This window comes from Schistocerca americana, chromosome 7 (genome assembly GCF_021461395.2).
Source record: "Schistocerca americana isolate TAMUIC-IGC-003095 chromosome 7, iqSchAmer2.1, whole genome shotgun sequence".
Taxonomy (NCBI): domain Eukaryota; kingdom Metazoa; phylum Arthropoda; class Insecta; order Orthoptera; family Acrididae; genus Schistocerca; species Schistocerca americana.
In genome coordinates, this window is record NC_060125.1 from 405,170,030 (window position 1) to 405,196,583 (window position 26,554).

Here is a 26,554-nt window from a genome sequence, read left to right on the forward strand (position 1 = left end):
GGCAACCTGTATCAGCTCTAATTATAAAATTACCATTATTTAGTTTAAGCTCAGAGGCACATTGTTCTACATAAAATTTTTTGTTCATTAATGTTTCACACTATGATAAATTTTAAGATGTATGGCAACTTCTACTCTCTCCATTGTGTTTCTACTTACATGTGCTGAAAGCTTATATCCACCTACATTACTTTTTCCACATCTGTGATGATATGATGTTCAGAGAGGCATAGAACATCTATTCCATCCTCAGTTTTTACATCTTCTAAACAAACAAGCTCCTCATGTATACTTACTTTTTTTACTTTACATGTGGCAAGGGCCTTATCGAGCATACACCTGCTCTATGAGCCTCTTCCATTTCTGCCTGTCCAATGCGCTGTTTGTCCAGTTGCTGTTGCTGTTCATCCTAGTTGTTTCCTCACAAATGTTATCCTGCAATCTGATTCTGGGTCTCCTTCTTCCTCTCTTTCCATCTATTGTTCTGCTGAATGCCATTCTAGGTAGTCTTTTCTCTGTCATTCTTGCTATATGGCCTGCCCAATTCAACCTTCTCCTCTTGAGCGGAAATCTATTTCTATATCTGTTCTGTTGTTATTACTAAAAAGACTTCCTAGGTACTTGAAGTGGTCAACAGTCTTGAAATTGAATCCATCTACAGTCAGAGGTGCATCTTTTCTCATTTTCTTACTTATGGGCAGGTAGTCTGTCTTTTCTTCATTAACATGTAATCCTGTTTTCTCAGCAATTTTGTAGTAGTTTTGCATCATTCTGATCAATTCTCTTTTGGAACTACTTATTAGTGTTACATCATCTGCATAGGCAAGTCTTGTAATGTTCACATACTGTAGCTGGATCCCTTGTGGACTGGTTTTAGAAAATTCTCTATCGAGCTTCACTAGGACAAGGTTAAATAAAATAGGTGAAATGGCATCCCCTTGTCTCAGTCCAATGTCCACCTTAAAATCGTCAGTTTCTCCTACCAGTGTCTTTATGTGATATAAAGTTTCATCTATACACATTTTAATTAATCTGATTAATTTTGATGGTATTTTAAATTAATTCATTATATTTAGGAGTGTCTGTCGGTGTATGCTATCATAGGCCTTTTTAAAAACTACGAATAATATGTGGACATCTACACTGAATTCCCACGCCTTCTCAGTTACTTGTCTTAGGGTGAACAAGTGATCTAATGTGGATCTGTTTCTGCAGAAACCGCATTGGTAGTCCCCAATCAGTTCTTCTGTTATTGGTATCAGCCTGTTTAATAGGCAGCTTGATAAGATTTTGTAGGTGACATTCAGTAAGGCAATTCCTCTGTAGTTATCACAAACAAGTGTATCATTCTTCTTAAATATGGGGCACACAATTGCAGTTTTCCAATCTGCAAGAATGGTTTCTGTCTCCCAAATTGTTTCTATTAACGCCTGTATTTCTAATTCCAGTTGTGGGCCTCCATTCTTTAATAACTCAGCGTGTATTTTGTCCTCGCCACAAGCCTTGTTATTCTTTAATTTCTTTATTGCTTGCTGTATTTCATTCACTGATGGTGTGGTAACTGTATCAGCTGTATCAATTGTATCAGGTTCTTCCAATTTAAAGTAAGAGTGTGGGGCATTGCAGTTGAGAAGTTGTGAAAAGTATGTCTTCCACCTTTTTTGTAAGTCAATATTTTTTGTTGGTCAATATTTTCCCATACTGATCCTTTATAAGCTGTTCCCTTTCATTGAATTTACCAAAGGATTTTTTTTTTTATATTTTGATACATCTGCCTTTTCCTGTGATGTTGGAAATCATCCTCTGCTTCTCTGATCATATTGTTATAGTATTCCCTTTTCTCTTGTCTTAGGGTTCTTTGCATTTCTTAGCAGAGTTTATAGTATCTTTCCTTCAATGTCATATTGTCCCTTTCTTTAATCCATGCATTCCTCGCATTTCTCCTTTTGAGCACTTTTTCATGACACTTTGTGTTAAACAAAATTTTATTAGGTCATTTTCTTTCACCTATGATTTTGGAAGCTGCTTCTTGAATACAGCCCTTCAGCTGTCTCCATCTGCTTTCGACATTCTGTGGTTCTGCATTGGTCAGTCTCGGTTTTGTTAGATTGCTTTTAATATCTATTGTAAAATTTTCTTTTATATCTACTTTCGCCAGGTTTCCTATGTTGTAGTTTGTAATTTCTTCTCTATTTCTATATTTCATCTATACTATCACTCATTAATTTCAATACACCCAATAAATGACATCTAGTTCTCTGTAGATAAGGTCTAATATCATGGGTACGGTTGAAGAAGCAAAGGAATAGTACAACAGTTGCACGCATGTCATGATTTTTGTTTGTGATCATCAAGATACAATAGTATCCAAGAAACAATGTTGTGTACATAAATGTTATGCACCTATCTGATATGTTAGTTTACCTATCTGCCGACAGATGCCGCACTTGGTGCACTGTGTTGTTCCCTGTAGTGATGCAAGCATTGCTACAATACATAACATGTTGTTCCTGCACGTCAGTTCCTTTGTGGCACTGACATGTGCACATCGCTAGTATGGCTCCACGAGTGGAGATATCTATAGATAACATGCTGCAATTGTAGCACTTAGCCAAGCAGGTTTATCTATTCGCAAAATTGCGATACAGTGCAGTGTGTCTATAGGGGGAGTGCAATACACCTTTCATCACCAGAAGACAACAGGTAGCAATAAGGACATGCCACGACCAGGCTGACCTCATAAAACAACTAAAAGTGATGATAGATATATCAGAATTACCAGTAAGAGAAATAGATTTAAAACAGCGCCCCAAATTCGTGCAGAATTGGTAGAAATGCACACGACAACAATATCTGTTGCAACAGTAAAAAGGTGACCGACTGAAGCCGGCTTGAAAGGATGGGTCACAGCAACAAAACCCCTTCTGAGGCCCTTAAATAAACAGAAGAGACTTGAATGGGCTAGAAAACATCATAATTGGATATCGGAAGATTTTATTCACAGATAAATTGAAGTTTGAGAGTTTTGGATCCAGAAGGAGAATATTTGTTCGCCAACTTGTAGGGGAAAGGGTAGCTCAGCAGTGTGTTCTACCTAAGTTAAACACAGTGGAGGTTCTATTATGGTTTGGGGATGGTTTCCGAGATAGAGTCGGTGACATTGTGAAAATAGAAGGATATATGGATCAGAAGCAGTACCATCGTATACTTCAGTATCGTGCAATACGAAGTGGGTTGTGCTTAATAGGGAAAGGGTTCACATTACAACAGGCTAATGACCTAAAACATCGGCCAGCATGCTGTACGAACTACACTGCATCAAAGGGGAAAAAAAAAAAAAGTACTAAATAATTTGGTATGGCCGTCCCAAAGCCGCGATTGTAATCCCATTGAAATGGTCTGGGATGAAGTGGACAGAATTATCAGAGAAGTTAATACATCCAGCAAGGAACATCTCTGGAATATTGTTAAGGATGTGTGGAATCATACAGATTCATGATACCTACAAAAACTTATTGACCGCAGGCCTTGAGTTTATGAGGCAGTCATTAAATCCACAGGAGGATACTTTGATGAAAGTACAATATAATGAATGTGATTGTGTTATATATGTGGAAGTTAATATAATAATATTTTGTGAGAAATAACATTTGATTTGTGTTGCAGATCTTAAATATCAGGGTGTATTGAAATTAATGAGTGGTAGTGTATATTTTTTTTAATCCCCTGATATTCTGATGCGATATACTAACATTATTTTTCACTTTACATTTATGAGAATATTGTGATACTTTGACATCTCTAGCATGTGCCTGTCTGAGCTTCTCATTAAGCTTAATTTCATTCAGACTTGAATCATTGGACACTGATCTTAGCCTCAAAAAGAGGTACTCCAATCACACTGTGTGAAAGAAGGAACCAAGCCAACACTTGTAAGATTCATTGCAGGTGCTATTTTTATCAGATCACACTCATTATTGTAGCCCTAATCCCTAATGATAGTGTTTCCTGCTTCACCCACTATCACAACATGATTCCGTTTTCAAAAACCCTTACACAATGATCCTAAATCATGTATCTCATGGCTAAGACGTGCACTGGGCTTGAAAAAACTTGTGACCTGGTACCTGTCTAATAATTTTTTCTGGCAAGATCTGGCCCACATCTCTTCCACAGTGGGCTTTCTACTTTTTTCTGAAACAGCTGGTTCCCTGGTGAAAGTCTGATGAGTATTAACTACACTTACATCTACTTGAGACTCTTCCTTAGTTAACTGAAGTAGCAAGGCAAATCTGCTGTTTGTGCAAATGATGAAATTGCCAGATACTGTTCTCTGTCTGAGGCCCCGTTCTTTGCTACTATTTCCAGTTCAGCCTTAAAGCCTCTAATCTTCCCTCCCAGTTCAGCAATTTTTCTACTCCTTGAACATACTTTGCAGTGCCACAGAAGAGACCCGTTTACTTCCCCAATTCCCATGCCACTACATTCCCCCAATGTAACCATCTGTCGCAACAGCTGCATAGAATCCAGTAACTAACTTTCCTACGGCAGCTCAAATGCTTCTCATTCATGGTTGTTTATAATCTTTTTACAAAATGTATCTCGACAATAACATTAATATCCTATTAACTATAAATCACAAGAGTCGCTAAAGTTACGTGGAACACTAATATATGAGGTCTGTTCGAAAAATTCTGGAACATTCATAATTTCATGTAATTGGTTTGTCAGAGTGAAATGCTGTTGGCATCCCTGCACATGACAGTGATTAATATGTGACTGCCAGAAGTGTCATTGTAGTATGTCTCTTATTTATGTTCCGTACCGTATTGAGTAGAATACTGTGCCACACAGTTTGCAAATTTTGAAATGGCAGAGTAAGAGGAGAAGCATGTCTACATTAAATTTTGCACGAAACTCAAGAAAACCTTTACAGAGACACACCAAATGATGCAGAAAGCCTACGATGATGAGTGCTAAAGCCCTACTCGGTGTTACGGATGGTTCACACGATTTAAAAATAGCCAGATGGAAGTTAAAGACGATCCTCATTCTGAACGCCCTTCGACGTCTACCAATGACATTATGACAGGAAGGTCAATGAAACTGTGCATGCCAATGGGAGATGTCCAAGAGATTGCAGCGAGAGAATTCATGGACCTCGCATCACAATAACGCACCCACACATTCATCCCTGTAATTGTGTAACTACTGCACAAAAAATGAAATCGCTGAGTTACCTAATGCTCCATACTCTGGAGACATCTATATCTAAATCTACTTTGATGCTCTGTAAATCACAATTCAGTGCCTGGCAGAGGGTTCATCGAACCACCTTCACAATTCTGTATTATTCCAATTGTGTATAGCGCGCAGAAAGAACAAACACCTCTATCTTTCTGTGCAAGCTTTGATTTCCCTTATGTTATTATCATGATCATTTCTCCCTATGTAGGTTGGCTTTTTTTTTTTTTGTGGTTTTAGGGCGCACAACTTCAATGGTCATTAGCGCCCAGACTACGTTAAGAACGCACCGCGAGGCACAAGTTTAAAACAACAACTAAAAGGGAAAACACGATAAAAGACAGACTGACAGGCATAGGATTAAAAAACAGCATAATCAAATGTCCTTAGAGAGGTTTGTCAAATTGATAAAACGAAGAACGCGAGCAGCTGCTCGTGGGTCATCCGCTAAAATGGCATCTAGAGTACATGGCAGGCCAAGATCAAGACGCAGTGTGTTAAAATCCGGACAGGACGTTAAAATGTGGCGGACCGTCAGCAATTGCCCACATGGGCAGAACGGCGCCGGCGCAGCCATCAGCAGATGGCGATGGCTGAACCGGCAGTGTCCAATGCGTAACCGGGCCAAAACAACCTCCTCCCGCCGAGAAGGGCGGGAGGAGGACATCCAAGCCGCGGGAAGAGGTTTCAAGGCCCGAAGCTTGTTGTCCGTAAGTGCGGCCCAATCAGCATGCCACGGCGATAAAATGCGCCGACAAATTACCCTGCTACAATCCGACGAAGGGACACAACAAGAAGCTGTCCGAGGCTGGAGGACCGCAGCCTTGGCCGCGGCATCTGCAGCTTCGTTCCCAGGGATACCGACATGGCCAGGAACCCACATAAAGCTAACCGGAGAACCGACGTCCACCAGCTGCTGAAGAGAGCGTTGGATCCGGTGCACGAAAGGGTGAACCGGATACGGATCACTGAGGCTCTGGATGGCGCTCAGGGAATCGGAGCAGATGACATAAGCAGAATGTTGGTGGCGGCAGATGTAAAGAACAGCCTGGTAGAAGGCAAAGAGCTCAGCTGTGAAGACCGAACAATGGCCATGGAGCCGGTATTTGAAACTTTGTGCCCCGACAATAAAGGAACACCCGACCCCGTCATTGGTCTTTGAGCCATCTGTATAAATGAAGGTCATATTAATGAACTTTGAACGAAGTTCGAAAAATTGGGAGTGGTAGACCGAACCGGGGGTAACCTCTTTTGGGAGCGAGCTGAGGTCAAGGTGAACGCGAACCTGAGCCTGGAGCCAAGGTGGCGTGTGACTCTCGCCCACTCGAAAGGTTGCAGGGAGTGAAAAATTAAGGTGTTGAAGGAGGCGACGAAAGCGAACTCCAGGGGGTAGCAGGGCAGAGACATACAACCCGTATTGACGGTCGAGAGAGTCGTCAAAAAAGGAACGATAAGACGGGTGGTCGGGCATTGACAGTAGCCAACAGGCATACCGACAAAGCAGTATATCGCGCCGATAGGTGAGTGGCAATTCGCCAGCGTCAGCATGAAGACTCTCTACGGGACTAGTATAAAACGCTCCGATCGCAAGTCGTAAACCCCAATGTTGTATGGAGTTGAGGCGGCGTAAGATGGATGGCCGTGCAGAGGAGTATACGAAGCTCCCATAATCCAGCTTGGAGCGGACGACCGACCGATATAGACGAAGTAGGACGGTTCGATCCGCTCCCCACGACATACCACTGAGAACACGGAGGACATTTAAAGAACGGGTACAACGGGCAGCCAAATATGACACGTGGAGACCAGCTAAGTTTCCTGTCAAATGTAAGACCTAAAAATTTTGTTGTCTCCACAAATGGGAGAGCAACGGGACCGAGTCGTAAGGACGGTGGGAGAAACTCTTTGTAGCGCCATAAGTTAATACAGACCGTCAGAAAAACGGAAGCCATTGGCGACACTCCAGGAGTAAAGACGGTCAAGAGAATGCTGAAGACAGCGCTCCAGGACACGTGTACGCTGCGCGCTGCAATAGATGGTAAAATCGTCCACGAAAAGGGAGCCTGATACATCAGCTGGGAGGCAATCCATTATTGGATTGATCGCTATGGCGAAGAGAGCGACGCTCAAAACTGAGCCCTGTGGCACCCCATTCTCCTGGTGAAAGGTGTCTGACAGGACAGAACCCACACGTACCCTGAACTGTCGATCCATTAAAAAACTTCCGCAAGAAGTTATTCATAATGAAGGTCGACAAGGTAACCAGATGGTCAACAGCAGAGCGGTGCCTACGAAATCCACATTGTACATTGGTAAGTAGGCGTCGAGACTCGAGCAGCAAAACCAAACGAGAGTTAACCATTCGCTCCATCACTTTACAGACACAGCTGGTAAGTGAGATGGGTCGAAAACTGGAAGGCAAGTGCTTGTCCTTCCCCGGTTTAGGAATCGGGACAACAATAGACTCGCGCCAGCATGCGGGAACATGTCTCTCAGTCCAGATGCGATTGTAAGTACGAAGAAGAAAACCTTTACCCGCAGGAGAAAGGTGCTTCAGCATCTGAATATGAATAGAATCGGGCCCTGGAGCGGAGGACCGTGACCGGGCAAGTGCGTTTTCGAGTTCCCGCATGGTGAATGGGGCATTATAACTTTCACGATTCGAGGAGCGGAAATTAGGTGGCCTAGCCTCCTCTGCCTGTTTGCGGGGGAGGAAGGCAGGGTGGTAATGAGCGGAGCTCGAAACCTCTGCGAAAAAGCAGCCGATGGCATTGGAGACATCCTCCGGGGCCACAAGGACGTCATTCGCGACCATCAAGCCAGAAACTGGTGAGTGGACCTTAGTGCCAAATAGCCGGCGCAGGCTACCCCAGACAACAGAAGAAGGAGTAAAACTGTTGAAGGTGCTTGTGAAAGCAGCCCAGCTGGCTTTCTTGCTTTCTTTAATAATACGACGACACTGTGCACGTAATCGTTTATAAGTGATACAATTCGCCACTGTAGGGTGGCGTTTAATGGTGCGTAAAGCACGTCGACGAGCACGTAAAGCGTCTCTACATGCTGCGGTCCACCAGGGGACCGGTACGCGAGGTGGAGAAGAAGTAGGGTGAGGGATGGAATATTCAGCAGCAGTGAGAATGACTTCCGTGAGGTGTGTGACCTGACGATCGCAGCTTGTGAAGGTTTGATCCTGAAAGGTCGCCCTGGAAGAGAAGAGCCCCCAGTCTGCTTTGGAGATGTTCCAACTAGATGAGCACGGGGAGGGGGTATGCTGCAGGAGATGGATAACACAAGGGAAGTGGTCGCTCGAATATGTATCAGAAAGTGCATACCACTCAAACCGGTGTGCAAGTTGGGTAGGACATATAGAGAGGTCTAAATGGGAATAGGTGTGAGATGTGTCCGAAAGAAAAGTAGGGGCGCCAGTATTGAGGCAGACAAGATTGAGCTGGTTGAAAAGGTCTGCTAACAGGGAGCCCCTCGGGCAGGATGCCGGAGAGCCCCAAAGGGGATGGTGGGCATTGAAGTCTCCAGTTAACAAAAATGGGGCAGGTAGCTGAGCAATAAGCTGCATCATGTCTGCCCTGGTAACGGCAGATGACGATGGAGTGTAGACGGTACAAATGGAAAATGTAAAAGTGGGGAGAGTAATGCGGATGGCAACTGCCTGCAGGCCGGTGTGCAATGTGATGGGATCGTAGTAAATACCATCCCGGACCAGCAACATAACCCCTCCATGAGCCGGAATACCTACCACATGGGGTGGGTCAAAACGCACAGAGGTGTAGTGTGCCAAGGCAATTTGATCGCATGGGCGTAGCTTCGTTTCCTGGAGGGCTATGACGAGCGGACGGTGCAAGTGGAGCAGCAACTTCAAGTCCTCTCGGTTGGAGCGAATGCTGCGAATATTCCAGTGAATAAGTGCCATCGTAAGAAGAAAAGGAAGATGAAAGAAGGGGTCACCTCGATGGCCGCTGAGGGCCCGGCTTCGAGCGAGCACTGCCGCCGCTATCAGTAGGCGGACAGTCATCGTCCATTGGGTCTATAGGTTCATCGGCCATCTTGGTAAGATGGCCGGGAGGGGGAGCTTCCTCCGCCGGTGAACAGCCAGATGTTCGGCTACCAGCGGTGCGGCCAGGCGAAACGGATGACGGCCTGGGGCGGCAACCGCTGGGTGGCGCAGGAGAAGAAATGTGCCGTGGCGGAGAAGGAGAACTGTGCTTCCTACGAGCCTTCTTGGAAGGTCGTTTGGTGGAAGTACCGGTCAAAGGCTGGGAGGTCGAAGTACGTAGGAAGTCTGCACAGGACGGTTCCTTCTTGAAGGCCCATGCATCTGGCTTCTGGGTCTTCGTCTTAGCAGAAGCTGATGAAGGGGCTGGTGTCTGTGGGGTGATGGGAGGAAGAGGAGACGTCGACCGCGCGATCGTAGCACTGGCCGAACGGACGACCGTGGTGCTGAAGGTCAGATCGCATGTTGGGTTGCCACCTCCCTGGTAGTCCGAGGAGAGGCGAGGACAGTAATGTATTTCCCCGCTGGGAGCAGCGTGGGCTTCCTACTAGCCAATAGCTTGCGAGCAGCCGAGGTGGACACTTTCTCTTTGACCCGAATTTCTTGGATACAGCGTTCTTCCTTATAGACGGGACAGTCGCGGCAGGATGCGGCATGGTCACCCTGACAGTTCACACAACGAGGAGACGGAGGTGGACAGTCACCCTCATGGGCATCCCTGCCACAAGTGACACATTTAGCCACATTGGAACAAGACTGTCGAGTGTGATTGAAACGCTGACACTGGTAGCAGCACGTAGGTGTCGGGACATAGGGGCAAACAGAAATAACCTCGTAGCCCGCCTTGATGCGCGATGGCAGCTTAACACTATCAAAGGTCAAGAAAAGTGTCCGGGTCGGTACAAGGTCATTGTTGACCTTTTTCATGACCCTATGGACAGCCGTCACGCCCTGCTCAGCGAGGAAAGATTGAATCTCCTCGTCAGTCAATCCGTCGAGGGAGCTAGTATAGACCACACCACGAGACGAATTCAAAGTTCGGTGAGCCTCCACCCAGACAGGGAACGTCTACAGGAGTGTGGCCCGAAGTAGTTTTTGTGCCTGAAAGGCGCTCTCAGTTTCTAGTAATAAGGTACCGTTACGCAACCTGGTACAAGATTTGACAGATCCGGCTATGGCATCTACGCCCTTCTGGATAACGAAAGGGTTGACAGAGGAAAAATCCTTTCCGTCCTCAGAGCGAGAAACGACGAGGAACTGTGGGGCAGGCGGTAGTACTTTTGTCACTGGTGGCTGGCCAAGTTTCCGTTTTTGGGCAGAAGTCGAGAGAGATGGAGTGAAATCCATTGTGGAGGAATCCCCCATGATTGCCAGTGTCTCCGATGGCGGGCTCCTTCCTTGTGGGGACCCTCTCAGAGGGCACTCCCGCCTTAGGTGAATGTTTACACCTCAGGTCACAGCTCCCGAGAAACAGACGGAGGGACCAATCGGCATAGTCAGAAGGTATCAGCTCAGGCAATCGCCCCTCCCTGGGCCTGGCCTTTACCAGGGGGTACGTGCGTGCCTTACATGTCTACCCAGGGCGGGGAATTACGCGTTACCCCATCACCGGCTACGCATGTGAACGCGTGAGTCGGCCTTCAGGCGCGCACAGGGAGGAAGGAGGAAGAGGAAAAAGAAGAGAGAGAGAGAGGGAGAGAAAGGACAGACTGTCTCAAACGCCGAGGCGGAGACCAGAGAAGGCAAGGAGAAGAAGGCAATGAGAAGGCAAGGAGAAGAAGGCAAGGAGAAGAAGACAAGGGAAAGAGTAAGGAAGACAGTGAGGTGGAGAAGAGCAAAGAAAGGAACCAACCAAAAGAAGGAAGAAACGAAAAGTGAAAAAGCAAAATGACCGCAAATAGAGGTCGTGGAACCGACCGTCTCCGGACGCAGGTGCTAACTACCCCCTTGAGGGGGAGGGACTCCTTTTAGTCACCTCTTACGACAGGCAGGAATACCTCGGGTCTATTCTAATCCCCGGACCTGCAGGGGGGATGTAGGTTGGGATCAATAAAACATTTTCACATTCAGAGGAAAAAGTTGTTAATCGAAATTTTCTGCGAAGATTCTGCCAGAATGAAAAACACCTTTATTTTAATGGTGTCCATCCCAAATCCTGTACAACATCCGTGACACTCTCTCCTCTATTTCACAATAATATAAAATGTGCTGCTCTTCTTTGGACTTTATCGATGTACTCCGTTAATCCTATCTGGTAAGGATAGCAGTACTCCAAAAGAGGACAGACAAGCGTAGCGTGGTTTGCCTTCCCCAAAACGTTTCCTTTGTGTTCTTCCAATTTAAATTGTTTGTAACTGCAATTCCTAGGTATTTAGTTGAATTTATGGTGTTTAGATTAGACTGATTTGTTGTGTAACTGAAGTTTCGCGGATCCTTTTAGCACTCATGTGGATGACCTCACACTTTTCATTATTTATGATCAATTGCCAGTTTTTGCACCATTTAGATATCTTTTTTGGCCCCTGTGGACTTTTTTGTTTCCAAAGTTGAAAACACCATTGAAAGGATGAAGATTAGCAATGATAGATGAACAGAACTCACATGTGTATACTATTAGTATAGTAATGTAGTACACTTAAAATAACGTTACAAATCACAACTTGTATACCTAAGATCGTGTATAAGCATGTGGACTGTACATGTTTTGATTAAGAAATAAAAGACAGAACTTTAATCCCATGAGTATGGCACTACTAAATATATGTGTAACAAAAACAACCTACATTCTTCACTTAATGCTTACCTAAACATCCACATTTGAATAAAACCTACGTACACAGAAACTGACCCTTCAGATTTTTTTTTCTTTTGATAAATACATTGAAGTGAGTGAAACCTTCAAAATAAAACAAAATAAGCTCTAATTAATGTCCTTGCAGTGTAATAATAATTTAATTGACAGTTATTACAGAATTAACTACTCAATATCCAAGCATGTGTGCAATCTGCACCAGGGCTGTCAACTAATGCCTAAGTGCTGATAATTTACCACACATGTGAGTTAGTAATCCCTACCAACAACCTTTCACACAAATTCCAACAACAGAAATTCTACAGAACAGAAGGAGTCATCAAGGAGAAACTTTTTCAGTTTATTTTCATATTTTACTTTGCTGTCTGACATTTTGTATCACTGGGTAAATGACCAAAGTTTTGGTTGCAGCATTATGCACCCCTTTTTGTGCTAAGGATAACCTTAATGTGGTGTAATGAATGTCATTTTTTCTCCAGGTTTTGTTACGTTTGTGGTTGGTTTCACCTGCATACAGGTACATCACATATAATGCGCACACCTAGTTACCCATCTCCACCTACCTACCTACCTACCTACCTACCTCCCTCCCTCCCTCCCTCCCTCCCTCCCTCCCTCCCTATCTCTCTCTCTCTCTCTCTCTCTCTCTCTCTCTCTCTCTCTCTCTCTCTCCCCCCCCCCCTCCTCACCCCTTCTCTGTACATTTCCTCTTGACCCCTCTCTCCTTATCCAACCCCCTACGCTCTCCATCTCTTCCTATATCCATCTCAACCTTATCCCAAGCATGCCCATCCACACATGTAGCCTAACAAAAGAGTTCAATAAAATGGACTGGCACTACTCTCACAACATGCCTCTTGTGAAGCACAGTTTACATAAGCACTTAGAAACCCTTTTCGTCCCATGATGTGTATGCTGCCATGCAAAGCAGACTAACACTACTACAACACAGCACACCTGTTGTGCCCAGCACCTACACATTGGGGGCTCGAAAATTATTTATTGCCCCTAAGGTGTAGGTTGTTCCGCAAAACAGGTTGATATCATTCCCACACAACACACTTGTCATGTAGGGCAGCCCATACAGCAGGGGCTTAAAAAACATGCACGTCTGTATCTCCGTAAATATTAGATCTTGAGCATTACAAATCCCCCACCGATGCTTGTCCTCATGACGCATGGAGTGTGTGCCAGATCTGGCTCACTTTGGCCCACTTTTACAACACACACACACACACACACACACACACACAGAGAGAGAGAGAGAGAGAGAGAGAGAGAGAGAGAGAGAGAGAGAGAGAGAGAGAGAGAGAGCAGATATTTGCAATTTCGTTTTTGGAATGGGTGGATGGAGGGATGGAGTCAGCCCAAACAAATACAACTCACCACATTTCATGCAATGCCCTGTTCCATGGGAAAGCGTCTGTTTGGTTTCCATTACAAACAAAATGATTTTTAAAGTTGAATTTTACATGCACACTCAATAGCGCAGACCCAAATAAGGCTAGTGCAGTATTTGTTTCATAAAAATATATTAACAGGGGAAGTAGAACTGGAAGAATAATCTGCACTTCAGCAGTGAGGGAGTAGCACTCTCACAAGGTGGTAGCAGGCATCACAGGCCAAGGTGGTACTGTCACTGCTGGAGAACTGGTTATCCTATCAAATGGTCATGTAAAATTACAATTTAAAAATAATTTTGTTTGTAATGGGAAACAAACTGACACCTTCCGTTAACACTAAGTGTCACATGAAACATGTGTTGATTAGTATTTGTTTGGTGTGTCTCCAACTGCACACCTTAACAACAAAATTGCAAATATCTGCCCAAACAGCAGAGAAAATACTCTTGATCCTCTTAGGAGAGACACCCTGTATATATAATCATTGTTCCTTTTGAACTGTGGTGAATTATTTACAACAAAGCTCAAGAGGGGATAAAGACACTGTGAAGCAGTAGTCAAAATGCATAACTACTTAAACAGGTGTCAACAGGATGACAGTGGGTGAGTACCACATATTTTTCTTCGAGCATGTTTTCGAGTAATAAATGCTCTCTTAGAGGTACGCCAAAACATTATTTAATATGTTATTCTACTCAGAGCTACTGCACACAGATATATGCACTGTTCTGTATGCTGAACGATGACTCGTCAAAAAATAACGTGGTGTCACTCCTGTGTTACTGTATTGACTGTAGCCATTCCAGACATTAACAGGAAAACATTAGAAGTAAATGTACTGAACTGTCATTGTCCCATAAGGAGATGGGTATAATATTGTGCCGTGCGCTCAGTGATTATTGCTCTAGACATGTGGTTATTACTGCTGATTAGAATTTCCCCTTTCAACTGGACAACCATAATAGTAGTTTCAGCATGACCTACCCATATTTGGGATCAGTCCCACATTTGAAATCACTGTTGTTGGTCACATATAGTCAGTAACTAGTTCTGATCCTAGTTATATGGCACACACAAGTCAGCAGCTGAAGCATGTAGTAATTGGCCATGACGACATTCTAACACCATTCGGCAACAGGATTCCTTTAATGTTTATAAGTTATCAATGTTGAGTTCTATTTGGGTCATATGTGGGGCAAAACATTTTAAAGACCCAAATGGACAACACACAGAATACACTTCTTTATTCTAGCAAGACATTGGAACTACAAAACATTTTGGAGTGCAAATCTCCCTACATGCTGATGCATACCACACTTTTATATATGTTCTATCTTAAAAGTACCAGTAACAAATACAGAACACGATATTAACTATTCCTTTTGTGTGCATACATTCTATGACTACCTTCGTATCGCTCCTCTGAAACTTATTATGAACCACAAACTCTTCTGACAATTTTTGGGCCTGGGCACTGTATTCCTGAAAGCATAACACAACTACAATGTTGGGCATTGCTAATGAGTAACTGTATCAGAGGCATTAATTTTAGGCTGATGTCCTGCCACATCAATCTAAATGCCTTTTAGTTGCGCCCAATGGAAATTTTGACACCAGAACAAAAGTCTGTTGTCAGCAAGAATATATTTATTTTATTTTTAGTTACTGATTCATTAACCTTGCCAAGATTAGGACCGCCAAGCCTTCTCTTACATCTAACCAGACATACTACAAATTTTACATTATATTCATAATGATACATACAATATAAAAATAATTACATTTGATATAGGACACAACACTTGTAAGAAATAACCTCTTGGAGCTCTAAGGGATCTTACATGAAATGCTGAATGCACTGCAGATGCAACAGCATATCAGACAACTGTACTGTGTCCTACGTATACAAAAGAATGAGAGATGGTTAATCTCTCAACTTAAGGCCATATCAACCACACCTCAAACAGCAAAGGCAGAGCATAGTCAGCTCCAGCTAAAGAGATCGGGTAATCTTCCTCACAATATTCAAACACAGATCTCAGACCTCCTTCCAAGACCTTGGCCAAATAAACTGCAAAGAGATATACACTATGTGATTAAAAGTATCCGGACATCCCACAAAACATATGTTTTTCATCTCCCAGCGTGTGTAGTGCCAAAAATAAAATTTGGTGGCAGTGGTGTTATGGTGTGGTCGTGTTTTCCATGGAGGGAGCTTGCACCCCTTGTTGTTTTGTGTGGCACTATCATAGCACAGGCTTACATTGATGTTTTAAGAACCTACCTGCTTTCCACTGTTGAAGAGCAATTCGAGGATGGTGACTGCATCTTTCAACATGATCAAGCACCTGTTCATAATGCAAAGGGTGGAGTGGTTACACAACAGTAACATTCCGGCAATGGACTGATCTGCACAGAGTCCTGACCTGAATCCTATAGAACACCTTTGGGATGTTTTATAACGCCGTCTTCGTGCCAGGCCTCAATGACTGACATCGATTCCTCTCCTCAGTGCAGTATTGTGTGAAGAATGGGCTGCCATTCCCCAAGAAATCTTCCAGCACCTGATTGAACGTATGCCTGCCGAGAGTGGAAGCTGTCGTCAAGGCTCGGGGTGGGCCAACACCATACTGAATTCCAGCATTACCGATGGAGGGTGCCACGAACTTGTAAGTCATTTTCAGCCAGTTGTCCGGATACTTTTGATCACATAGTGTATATTATCAAGTACTTTTGTCACAATATCTACCCAAAGGAAGAGTCAAGGCAATATAGCACACAAATGCAAGCTGAGGCCAGGACTCCTCTGCCTGTGCTTGAAGCACTAGAAACTGCTTTGTCCAACTAAGTACACATTCAGAACACAGATTCCAGGGCTCATTCAGGTATGACTGCTACTCCAAATGGATACCCAAGCTCTGTCCTCAAGCTCCAAGACCGTGTAAACAGCATTTGGGCTAATATGGTGGCACATCAAGCAGATGTAGCCCTTGGTATCTCTGCATCTAGATGGTTTCACCCATAATGACATGGATATCAGGTTGAGAGTTGTAAATCACATGAAGTACTCGTATTGCCCCATCACCAACACCACCTTTCATTCTGGGTGTCTTCACTCGTGTCTGGAATACGAGATGGCAGAGCCACCATCTGTAGAAGCTCTGATCTGCAGAAGAAGCCACACCACTGTTAAGAGAGGTGGCAAGTAAGATGGCAGGTGCATGATGTGTTCTACACAGAGAGAGATGCAGAATACTTATGGCATTGCCAGTGAACTCTCTATCTCTGTCCCCACAGCACACATTCCAGTCCTTGTCGTCATGCATGCAGGTGTTAATTGCCACCTCAGACCACTGTTTCTGCTCTGACTCATCATAGAAAAATTTATATGCTTAGAAAATTATTGCTGTTGCTTGTTGGTGTTACAGGCTCACTTGTCATGTTTGCTTGATGTCAGCCCTAATTAATGTTACGACGACTACACAGTTTCACCATAACTAAGTTAACATGAAAATTGACTCAAATTGTTCTATGTGCACCCTGAACCACACACTGCCCGCCAATACAGCACAGTGATGCTATTGGCTGGTCCCTTTCACAGCGCACTCTCCCCGCCTCAGCACAACACTGTAATATCGGCAGGGAAACACCACCATTAGGCATCATTAACTTACCAGTACCACAGCCCACAATGATGCCAGGGACACTGCAACCATATCTAATACTTTTGGCAGGTCTGGAAAAGGGTGAGGTGGGTTATGGGACTAAAGTTGAGTAGGCACATGAAGATCCATGACAGCTAGCAGTGCTGTTGGCAGTTTTCAACTGAGAAGGCCAAACAGCTGGAGGTGAAAACAAAAGCCATCTACAGAACTGTCAGAACACTGAGACACTGCCAAGTTCACAGTATCACATTACATGATTGGTTGAGTCACGCTGTGAAGCTGTTACGCTCAGCCCACTTCAGCTGACGGGTATCTTGTTAACACTGAACCAACAATAGTTGTTATGCCTACCGTTAATGGGTCGTGAGCCTGAAGTACTGTAGAGATCAATCGTGTTACATTCTCCATATTTATGACATGTACTGTCCCCTGGGCACATATCTTGAGCAAAGAATGATACTCCAAGTCTATATGATACCACTTTTTCCTCCCGATTCAAGTGAGTTTTTTCTTACCATACATTTCCACTAATTAGATGTCATGCCACTACACAAAGATTTCTTTAAGGGTTAACAACATGATAAATTTAATCTTATACTCCAAAATACTATGTCCTTAATTAGTACCCAGCAAAAGTAGTTATTCTTGCCAAAACAGGAACTTTTAAAAGCCAATGAACTTAACTGAACTTAGGTCAAGAAAACACTTCAAAAACATGACTGAAAAGTGAAGTCAGATGAAAAATAATTTTTAAGAGAACAAATTGTAGGTTTTTTCCCAAATTTTTTCTGGTACAACAGGCTGCATTGCAACATCTCAGAATCAAAGATAATGCAAGGGCAACCAGCTGCACAATAAACAAATTAAGTCATTCTTTTCTGTGATTATATGAAATCCACTATCTATTTATGATTCCATAAAAAAATCAACATTACTAATGGTGTTAACAAGGACACACTGCACTTTGTGTACCTCACAATAAAAACTTATAGCACAAAAAAAACTTTTAAAACATAAAGGTTCTTTTAAAAATATTATTACACTGATCCGACAACACTTGTACACACATGAGTATCAGATACTGTTACATTAAAGTCATACGGGCCCAAAATTATGATCAGGTTATGATACATGTTCTCTTGCTGTCAAAGCTATTTTTAAGTAGTCAGAAATGAATGAAAAGAAAACTACAGTCTGATATGGCTAGTCCCTGTGCAGCCAGTGAAAAGCCCTCACCAAGCATTCACCATCACCTGATTCACCATAAACATTGAACCACACTGGATTTGCTGAGATTTTGTTACACTGCACCATTCCTTTTTTTTTAAGGGCACAAAAAACCAGGATCATACATGCCCATGTCAGAACTGTAGAACACAAAGACAAAGAGAGGAGTTAAAAATGACTACACGTTAATCCTAATTGACGGAAGAGAAGACAGCTAAAAACAGGGACTTGGAGAAAGGCCTATAAAATATGCCATAGGAAACAGAGGCCCTGAACTAAAAATTAAATGGCCTTCGCCATATTGCTACAACGGATAAAAAGTAAAATGCGATCGACAGCCCATGCGTCATTCGCTAAAACAGCTAATAACTGAGATGGCAAACACAAATGAGAATGTAAGTGGTTGTGAAAAAGGCATTCCTTCAGCAAAAGACGGACCATCAAAGGTTGAGTGCAATGAATACAAAACGGTGGGGGAGCAGGGGAACACCACTTAACAAATGGTGATGGATAAAAAGACAGTGCCTGATACGCAACCTTGCTACAGTGGCAAGAGGGTCGAGAGGAGGTCATCCAAGCCGCTGGAAGAGGCTTAATAACCAGGAGCTGGTTTCCGTAAAGGGGGGAGCAGTGGTGATACCAAAGTGACACTGCCTGCTGACGGACAGCAATACAGAGATCATAGGAGGGTATGTAAGAACTAGCGGGTTGAGGTACGAGGGACTGCAGCCTTGGCAGCAGCCTAGTTCCCTGTCAGACTGACATGACCAGGAACCCACATAAACAGCACACTGGCTCCATCAAGAGTGAGCAAGCGACAGCTATCCTGCATCCGTTGCACTAAGGATGGACGGTCTACAGCACACAGAGGCTTTGAAGGACACTGAGAGATTCGGAGCAGATAATGCAATTGTAAAGCCTGTGTCGCCAGATGTATTGTATGGCCTGATACAGGGCAAAGAGCACTGCTGCAAATACTGAGCAGTGTTCCGGAAGCCACTAATGAAAAATGTAGGTGCCAATAATGAAGGCACACCTGACACCACTGTCAGTCTGAGATCCATCAGTGTACAAAAAGGTACTATTGCAAAATTCCATACAAGGCTGGAGTAGTGTCCTTAGGAAGTAAATTAAGGCCAAGTTGAACACAGGCCGCCGCACAAAGCCAAGTTGGTGAATGGTTTACACCCACCAGGAAAGTTGCAGGTATCATGCAGGTAAGCTGACAGAGCAAGAGCCAAAAGCGAACTCCAGGAGATAACAGAGAAGAGGGAAGTCCCTCATACTGGCGACCAAAGGAGTCATTGAAAAAGGAGGCATAGGATGGGTGGCCATGCAAGGCACACAAACAGCATGCCTATCTGCTGAGGAGAAAGTCACAGCGGTAGGACAGTGGTAGTTCGACAGCTTCTGCATACATACTCTCAACGGACTAGTGTAAAAGGCACCAGTAGCCAAACGGATGCCACGATGATGGATAGTACTGAGATGGCGTAAAGGGACGGACATGCAGATGCATAACCAAAACACCCATAGTCTAGTTTTGAACAGCCAACCATTCCCTGTGGTATTCATAGTTTTCTTAACGGTTGAACATTGTTTAACTAATAAATCTTTAAATCTTTTGATGCAGATTTGTGGGCTGTAAACTTAAAATGGCTTTCATTGTTTTGTGATTTTTGTGTTATATATACCGTTAAAATTTAAATTTCTGGAAAGAGATATTTCCCTGTTTCTAAAAGTATGTAGCCTATACTTTGAACTATTCAACACAACCATAAAAGAATGAGGAAAACTAAATTGCATTTAGTTACAAATAAGCAATTATTCCACGAGTACAACTAATGTTAGCATAATTCATAATATATCAAACATACTGTAATTATCTTAAAGAAAATGCATATAAAGCAAAGTGGGTTTCACAGCATACTACTCTGTTTACATATAGTTATCTGCTAATTTTTTGTTGACTTGGAGGCTCAAGTCTGACAGTACCCCCTCCTCCTCTTTTCTTGTAGTGTCAAACAGCCAAGTTATCCCAAGACGTCATGTCTTCAATTATGAAACTGATATGTAGTGTACATCTGGGTTGGGTAGCAGGGAACAATGGTTGTGTAAGAGACTGGTCTGTAGCACACTCCCAAGGTGTGGGTGTGGCATTGACAAACTTCACTCTACATTCAACATATAACAACCCTTCATCAATTATGAAAACTGAAAAGCAGTGACCTATCATAACTCTTGCTAAGTTGGTTGCAAATGCGACTATACGCTCAACTGAAATCACTGTGTACTTAATTATATTTTCATTTGTGTGTGTACTAGTATCTAACTGCAATTAGCCTTTTCAAGTTTAAAAGAGAGGCATCATCTTATGCGTACCTGAGTAGGGCAGTTCCGACCGTTGACAGGAGAGTGGTGTGTTGGAGTGCTGTTGGTGGCACTACTGCCATGCATAGCAGCCACAAGATGGCTCTGTGATATACTCAACTGTCGTCGCAGTAGTTGGTTTTGCTCTTCCATCTCACGCACACGTCCAGCCAATCGAGCCTCTCGGCCCGTAAATCCAAGCATGTTGCTGCTAGTATCCACTGATAAAACAGAATGCTTCATTAAGTGAATCGTTCCACAAGGAACTTGAGGAAACAAGAAGAGAAGGACAGCAAAAAGAATGTGAGAAGAGAGTTTTCTTCATTCAGTGTTAGCCTTGACTGAATTTGTAAAATAATTCCAACTGTGAAAGAGATAGCAATCATTACTTCATTCCTTCGCACCACATCCTTGGGTTCAGGAAGCTTGTTTCATGTAGAAAAATGAACTTGCAACAATCATTTCATCACTCAACTTCCCTGTAAATATTTTAGAGTAAAATATTGAGCTCAGTTGAAACTGGGCATCAGTTTTGATCTACATCATAATAGCATTGTAGCATGTGACATCAGATTATTGAAACAATCCAAGCTGACACTCATCATAGTGGCTGATGGGACTGGCTGGAAACGCAGGTTATTGTAGCTGACTAACCCTGCATGATAGCCAAAGGTCTACATTATGTTGGAAGGATGCAGTTTAGTCAAGAGTTGGCAAAGCCAACAAATGTGGTGTTATGAGAATAACTAATTCTCTTACAACATGTGCTTTATACACTTAAGATTTTAATGACTGGTTTAAGTCCGCCACTTTGACGATATGGATCAAAACATGTAGATGGCATCGACAGATTCAACATATCCAAATATTTCTTGGAACTAACTGTTTATTTTGCCTACGTACATACTAGACTACAGTGTGGTGCTATTTCCTGTGGTAATATATCTCCAGTGTGTGGGTTCTCATGTCGCAATGAAGAATTTTATTCATCGTAGAAAGAAGCCATTCCGTAGCTTATTCTTTGCGATAAAAATGCAAAAAAGGATTATTTCAGCGCTCTAAACTATTTATAAAGAACAAATGCTTGTATTTGTTAATAAATAAATTGATCAAATTGCCCATCTCTGCCAGAGAAATGAAGATATTCAAATCAGAAAACATGGTAAGAAACAAATTCAAACACAAGATATTATGGCTACAATATCAATGAAGCCACAGATGAAGTCAGTCAACTCATATAAAGACCCGAGTGTAACAGTCTATGGAGATACGAAATGGAATAATCACACAGGCACAACATAGGTAAAGCAGATTGTAGACATCAGTTCACCGGTAGAATACTGAGAAAATGCAATTAGTCTACAAAGAGGATGCTTATGAAATACTTGTGTGACTCATCTTATATTGCCTAAGTTTCAAAGGTACCAAATATGAAGAACAGGGGACACTGAACATTTTAAAAATGAGGGTATCACAAAAGGTCACATGTTTGTCTGACTCATGGTGGAAAGTCATGAATTAGCAGATGCCTGAAGACCATTGCCAAGTATCCAACAAATGATTACTTATGAAATCTCAAGGAGCAGTATTCAGTAAGAAATCTGGGAATATATTTATGTATCACTCTTACAGAGATAGTAAGGGTAAGATCAGTCCATTAGTGCACATGAACGCACCCAAGCAATGATTTAACTGAGCTCCATATACAAATGGAACAGGAAGAAACCCTAATACATGGTATACAGGGGAGTATCCCCTCCCATGCACTTCACTGTGTTATGCATTGTACATATGTAGAAACTTAGTTTTTGTCTGAAAGGCAAAAGCCACTATGGGAACAGATATATTTCAGGTTGTCACAGAAAATTAAACTGATGGATACTTAAACATGGTTCAGCACTACATGTAATTGAACAAATTTTATGATAGGAATGGTTCTACAACATGAACATGTCCTTCACATAACAAGAATTCCATGTTTTTCCGAACAACAGTAAGTAACTGCTCAATAATTCTATCACATTGATTTACTGGACCTATAATTAGTAATATGTTTCTTTATGCAAATTTTTGCTGCAGAATTGTCACTACCAACACCTGATGTCTAAGATTACTAAATGCAGGAGGAAAAAAAATCAAGTTACTTTCAAAAAGAAATGCTATTCTCCAGTAGTATAACATCTATCCCCAAATAAACGGTAGTCAGCCTGGTACCTACTGCCCACCTTTCATGGTGGGCAGTAGGGATTCTAAAAATATATTTATTAGGTTTTCATAACATTTTGACAAAGTACAATGTTACATAACTGCTATTATACAGTTTGAGTTGCTATAATTTTGTTTATAAATTTTGTACGGTAAAGTTACTTCCCTACTTTTACAAATCACCACTACTAAGAAACCAGTCAAGGATTAGAAAATTTTATTAGTAACAGATATACAAAAGTGGGTGGTAGGTAAAAAAGGTTGACCACCTCTGGTTTAAATTTATTGTAAATTGGGCTACATGACTACATAGTTTCTGTTTTTTCAGACATGTCCAAAAGAACAGACACCAGGTGGAATCCACTTACGTGACATTTATTATGTAAACTGAAGGTGAAGGGGTGGAGAAACATAAAGAGAAGGAATTACTGGTGTCAGCTGCATTGCGACTTTATGCAGAATCCGGGTCTAGTGTAGCAGGGGATACAACCCGTCGGCTTTGGACAATGACGTCACAAGTCGCCAGAGAGCAGTTTACCATTTACGCTTTTGCTGTTATGTTTCAGTTTCGTTTTTTTTACTGATTGCTTAATAAAGTGGATCTGTTTATTCTATCTCGTGAGATTTTTTTTTTTTTTTAAAGCCAGAAAACACTTATCAGCTACTGAAGAGAGCTACAACACTAAGAAGAATCGCTTCTCGTTTGGCGACTTGTGACGTCATTGTCCAAAGCCAACGGGTTGTATCCCCTGCTACACTAGTCCCCAGAATCCATGGCAACAAGTGAAAATGTGTGAAGATTTGAGCTTGGGATCTCCTGCTTACTAGGCAGCTGCATTACCCACTGCACTATCTGGACACAGTGTTTACTGCAATTGTACAGACTATCTCGGTGCACCTCCTGACTAACCCACTTTTCCACTTAGTGCCAGCTATCCAGTCCCCATCAATGTCCTCCATGCAGGCTACTTTGAGATTCCCACAGGACGCCGAATTTGTACATCCACAATGAAGGTGGTGGATTCATGGTCAATCAATTATATGAGTGTGTGATGTCTCCATGTGGTGTCACCTAGCACTCTTATAATTGATTTGCCTCGGTGGGCAATGAATCCACCAGCTTCAGTGTAGATGCAAAATTAAGTTTGGCCTCCTGCGGGAATTTCATAGTAGCCCAAATGCAGGACAGGGGTGGAAACTGTGGATAGGTTGAGCTAGGTGGGAATGTGGGTTGTCTGGGAGTTGTGTCGAGATAGCCCTGTGTAACTGCAATAAACACTGTGTCTGGATGGCACAGTGCTTAACTCAACTGCCTTGTACACACGTGATACCCTATTCGAATCTTGGTCCAGCACACATTTTCACTTGTTGCCGCTCATTCCAATGCAGCCAACATCTGTAATTCCTTCCTTTTCCTTTATCCCCCCTCTACCTTCACTTTACATAATCAAACACACAGTATCAGTGACTGGATTATTTATGGGGGCATATCTGAGCTGGGCATTAACAAGAATTAACTTCATTGACGCAATAACTGCACAGTTCTGAGAAATGATAAATTCTTGAACCATTCATGGCAACACACTACAGAGAACCCTAATGCTAACAATCTGAGCTTTAACTACAGAGTTATTTAATAATTTGAAAGAATTAGTCATACAGTAGTGGGTCTATATTAATTCACATAAATGAAAAAAAAATTAGGCCTACTGAGTTTCATCCTGTCACGGAGATTCTGGAGTCGGATCGTACTAGCTCACAGTCTATGCAGAAAACAAACACTTATAAAAACGCAAGAGTTCTCAGTGACATTATGCCAAACACAATGTTATTACCACAAATAAACTTGAGAAACGTACCATGATGATCGAAGTAAACGTAGTAGAGGACCAGACACGCAACAAGACCACCAAGTAGAAAGCTGCTCAACCAATGTCTAACCACGGAACAAGGAAAGGCATTTCGACGTCTTCGGCGAGCAATCCTGATTAATATGCAATCCTTCCTGCCCCGCTATCGCCCCTCTAAAGCACAAAGCATTAATTGACAGAAAACGAGTACGCGGCAACTAATGCACTACCAACAAGTAGCCTACATAAACACAAACAATGCCACCGTCGTAATTACCTGTCTGACGCGTTATCAAATTGAATGCGAACTACCTGCTGTTCGCTGTGTACTTCTCGCACCACCCTGAACACATAAGGTGTTCACACACATAATTTTCTAATATATGCACTGTATGTAATAACTACAGTTCACGCCTGAAACCTGGACTTTGTGAATTTTCTGCCAGAACAGCTCGTCACTACTGCCAAATGCGCAATTAAATAAGATAGTTTCCTTATTTACTCGTACTCCTCATGAAGCCAACGCAATTTCTCCGAGATCGGATAAACATCAAAATCACAACACAACGCCGTATATCCACAGAAGTAAACATCTAACCAAAGTCATTCACAATCACGTATGTCACACACCACCAATTCCGTGGTGTCTACTTGTGTTCATGTGGAGTACATACCTTTTAAAGATTGGAACTACTGTCAACTGGTCCGAACCGATGCACGAGTGCCTATTATTGCCCAGGGCATGATTCTATTTAATATACTCCGATAATTTAAAGGAAGGACCTCGTCACAAATCGTATCACATTGCTATCAAAAAAGTACTTGCAAAACGCAGACAGAAATCATGAGGTGCTTCTACACACATACAGCAGGAACCTGAAACTCTTCTTGGGTGTCTGCTTTTTCTTTGTTACGTTCCTCTGTCTTTTCCTATTAAGCTGTTCAGCTATTCAGTTGGCCTACCCGTCAAAGCGAGGCACGGTTGTAACCCAGAAAACCCTCACTCTGTGCTGAACAGCAGGCAGAGTTGCTCGTATAAAATGTTAATTTTTCAGAAGCGTAGAGTAAGAATATGGCGTAAAGCTAATAAGCGATCATCTTGCAGAAGCCTCTGCAAGGACCTAGGGGTGCTTAACTCACCTGCCAATACATGTACTTCCTTACGAGACTTGAGGTGAAGACAGAATTTAGTATGCATCCAGGAATTTACAACCGCAATACTAGAAGTGGAAATACTTTTCATATCGACTATGCATGTCTTCCTAGGCACAGAATGGAATTTTTATTCTGATGCAACAGTCCATAACAGGTTGTCAATAGACATCAGACAGGAATTTGAAAATTCTCAAATACTGAAGAAACACACCCAGTTAGCCACACCTACAGTCTATGATCATACTTGGACTCAGGAATGTAAATTCCATGTATGTCTATTATTTGTATTATACAGATCCGAAATTTTTCAGTGTATAGAAAGCTAACAGTGCTCTGCATAGTGTGACGTGAACAATTTGTTTAAAGTTTGAGATTAAACCAGCTACTGTGCAGTATAGAATGAGGAGAAGTGTAATTTTTTTATATTATGCCTTAGCTGTTTAACTTCTTACATCCATTGATAATTACCATAGTTAACAGTTTGAGTGGATTAGCGCTAGTCACAATTTGTTGTTAGGACACTTTATAGGGGTAGCCAGCAGTGGTTGATCTGTTTATGTGCAAATTGACTTGTTCCACATTCCTGGAGCCTCTCCTTCACTTTGGAATTTACG

At 42.5% G+C, this 26,554-nt stretch overlaps 1 protein-coding gene across 2 annotated transcripts in view; it reads right to left on the reverse strand.

Annotated features, from left to right (window-relative positions):
* The window catches only part of LOC124622009 (LARGE xylosyl- and glucuronyltransferase 1-like), a 177,637-nt gene extending 152,282 nt beyond the window's left edge, over window positions 1–25,355 (reverse strand). The window contains exons 1-3 of one of the 2 annotated variants that reach the window (XM_047147560.1): window positions 25,063–25,355; window positions 24,795–24,959; window positions 20,743–20,951 (exon numbers count right to left, since the gene is read on the reverse strand). In XM_047147560.1, the coding sequence (XP_047003516.1) occupies window positions 20,743–20,934 (192 nt within the window). In that variant the 5' untranslated portion in view covers window positions 20,935–20,951; window positions 24,795–24,959; window positions 25,063–25,355. Of the gene's footprint in view, window positions 1–20,742; window positions 20,952–24,794 lie in introns of both variants that reach the window. The other variant, XM_047147561.1, reaches the window with a different exon arrangement.
* Window positions 25,356–26,554: the final 1,199 nt, after the last annotated feature.